We start from the raw sequence: 2,784 nt of genomic DNA, 5'->3' as shown, positions 1-2,784 counted from the left end.
TGATGGTTTCCTGTCTTACATTTATTTTTTAATCCATTTTGAATTTATTTTTGTGTATGGTGTTAGAAAGTGGTCCAGGTTCATTCTTCTGCATGTTGCCATCCAGTTTTCCCAGCATCATTTGTTGAAGAGACTGTCTTTTTTCCATTGGATATTCTTTCCTGCTTTGTTGAAGTTTAGTTGACCATACAGTTGTGGGTCCATTTCTGGATTTTCTATCTGTTCCACTGATCTATGTGTTTGTTTCTGTGCCAGTACCATACTGTCTTGATCACTACAGCTTTATAACATAGCTTGAAATCTGGAATTGTGATCTCTCCAGTTTTAATTTTCTTTTTCAAGGTTGCTTTGGGTAATTGGGGGTCTTTTGCTGTTCCATACAAATTTTTGGATTGTTTGTTCTAGTTCTGTGAAAAATGCTGGTGGGAATTTTGATAGGGATTGCATTAAATGTGTAGATTGCTTTGGGTAGTATTGACATTTTAACAATGTTCTTGCAATCCATGCCCACCCCATGAATCTTTTGTGACAAGAAATTAATTTATTTGACTGAATATATGTCAAAGCAGTAATGGGCACTGGACTCAGAAGGGATTGGCTGAATGAGACCATGAAATACTGAATGAACTAATTGGCTTGACAGCCTCAAGGTTGAATGAAAACATCATTTTGTGAGACCGCAGTCATTCTATTCTTTGGGTTCCAACAAGTCACCAAAGAGCTAGATCTCATTCCAGACACTAGTCACCACCAGAACACCTGAAAAACTATTTTTCCCCCTTGAATCGGCTAGGGCAGGTCCCCACCAACCTGTGTCTTTGCTTTCTGGCAACTAGGCATATCAGTTTTTTAGGCTACTCAAGGTTAGGTGGATGAAGCAAACTTCATTCAGTATCATATTCAATTAGTAACTACTTTCCACTTTGCAGTGCATTTTACACTCCTATCTTAAAAAAAAAAAAACACTCTGAACTCTATCCTAAAACTCTTGGACAAAACAAACATATTTGGACTTAGTTTGTCTACACTACTCCATTTTAGTACTTTTTTCTCAGTCTTCACTTAATTTTCTTGCCAAATACAATAAAATAAGCAATCACACACTTAAACCTCTATTAACAAGAGGTTATTTTCATCAAATGGAATATTCTTAAAGTGATCAAGTTAGCTATTATGAATGTATTTCATCACCTGTTTTCTCACTGTCTTCAAGCCAAATACAATAGGAATTCTCCATCACAGAAGGACACATTTATTGCTTCAACATTTTATACAGAGCTGCCTTCACCTCCTGGTTCTTGAGGCTGTAGATGATGGGGTTCAGCAAGGATGTGATCACACTGTACTGAATGGAGACCACTTGTTCCAACTTGGAGCCGGAGAGGGGAGTCATGTATCTAAATAAAGCTGTGCCATAATACAAAAGCACCACAGTAAGGTGGGAAGAACAGGTAGAGAAGGCTTTGCCTTGACCCTCAGAAGAACGTATGCTTAGGATGGCAGAGATGATTCTGGAATAAGAGAAGAGGATCAGGGGAAGTGTCACAAATCCCAACAGTGCACATGACCCAGCAAGAAGGGCCTCATTGGCAGTAGGGTCAGTGCAGGAGAGAGGGAAGAGTGAAGGCAGCTCACAGCAAAAGTGAGGGATGATATTGGGGCCACAGAAATGTAAGTTGTAAGTGAAAAGACTGTTTGGCAAGGAGTTTAGGAACCCCACTGCCCATGCTGCAGTTACCATCCCGACACAAAGAGGCCTATTCATAACCATGCTGTAGAGGAGAGGGTGGCAGATGGCAGCATAGCGGTCATATGCCATGGCAGAGAGTAGGCAGGCCTCTGTGCTCCCAGAGAATATGAGAAAGAAACTCTGGGTCACACAGCCCCACACAGATACGGTTTTCTTCTGCATTAGTAAGTTCTGCAGCATCTTGGGCATGGTTACTGAAGAAAGACAGAGATCTAGAAATGACAGGTGACCTAGGAAGAAGTACATGGGTGTCTTAAGGTGAGAATCAGTTCTGATCACCAGGATCATCATCACATTCCCCATTAGGGTCAAGAGGTAAATCACCAGAAATAGTGCAAAAAGGATGGTCTGGATCTGGGGATTTCTGGACAATCCCATGAGGACAAACTCGGTAACGATGGTGAGATTTTTCATGATTAAAGTTACTGGCCCTGGAAGAAAACATAATGTAGCTGAGTCATTTCAGATGAATAAGACTGCCTCTCTTATTTAAAAAAAATATGACTTCCAGCTTAAAGGTATAAATAAAAATCTATGAGACCAAGGAGTTTCCTTCTGGGTCACCCTCATTATTACTTCAATTCTGGTGACATGCAGCATTCCAAAGTGCTTCCTCTGTAACTGCTTCTTTGAACTTTAATACCCATTTATTCAGGAAATATTGAATAAGCATCCTAGTGCTGGGCACTGTACCAGATCCTGAGAATACAAAATTGTTTCAGACATGATTCCTGCCCTCAAAAGGGCTTAGGATTTAACAGAGGCAGATAGACATATAAAGAAGCAAAATAAAGGCTGTAATAACATAATGCACAGGATACAGCAATGGCAAAAATGTGAATCAATTATCTCTGGATGACCTGTTAAACAAAGTAATGCTTAAGACTGTTTGACTGATATTTACTCCACTAAGTAGACAAAGTAGAAGATAGTGTTCTAGGCAAAGGAAATGGTATTATCAGATATAGGGAGGCATAAAATAATAGTGCTTCTCTGAAGAACTTCATTATCTCAGAATGAGTGGGTGCAGGAGG

The 2,784-nt window shown here is 39.8% G+C and overlaps 1 protein-coding gene across 1 annotated transcript; it reads right to left on the bottom strand.

The window, feature by feature from the left end:
• Positions 1-1,252: 1,252 nt before the first annotated feature.
• On the bottom strand, positions 1,253-2,164 carry LOC109249279 (olfactory receptor 8S1-like). The gene has a single exon (XM_019419648.1). It carries the CDS (start codon positions 2,162-2,164, stop codon positions 1,253-1,255), a length of 912 nt encoding a protein of 303 aa, XP_019275193.1.
• Positions 2,165-2,784: the final 620 nt, after the last annotated feature.

Source organism: Panthera pardus, unplaced genomic scaffold (assembly GCF_024362965.1).
Source record: "Panthera pardus isolate Hobbes unplaced genomic scaffold, ASM2436296v1 HiC_scaffold_6, whole genome shotgun sequence".
Lineage (NCBI taxonomy): Eukaryota > Metazoa > Chordata > Mammalia > Carnivora > Felidae > Panthera > Panthera pardus.
Note: the sequence above shows the minus strand (reverse complement) of the source record. Positions and strands in the feature narration are given on the sequence as shown.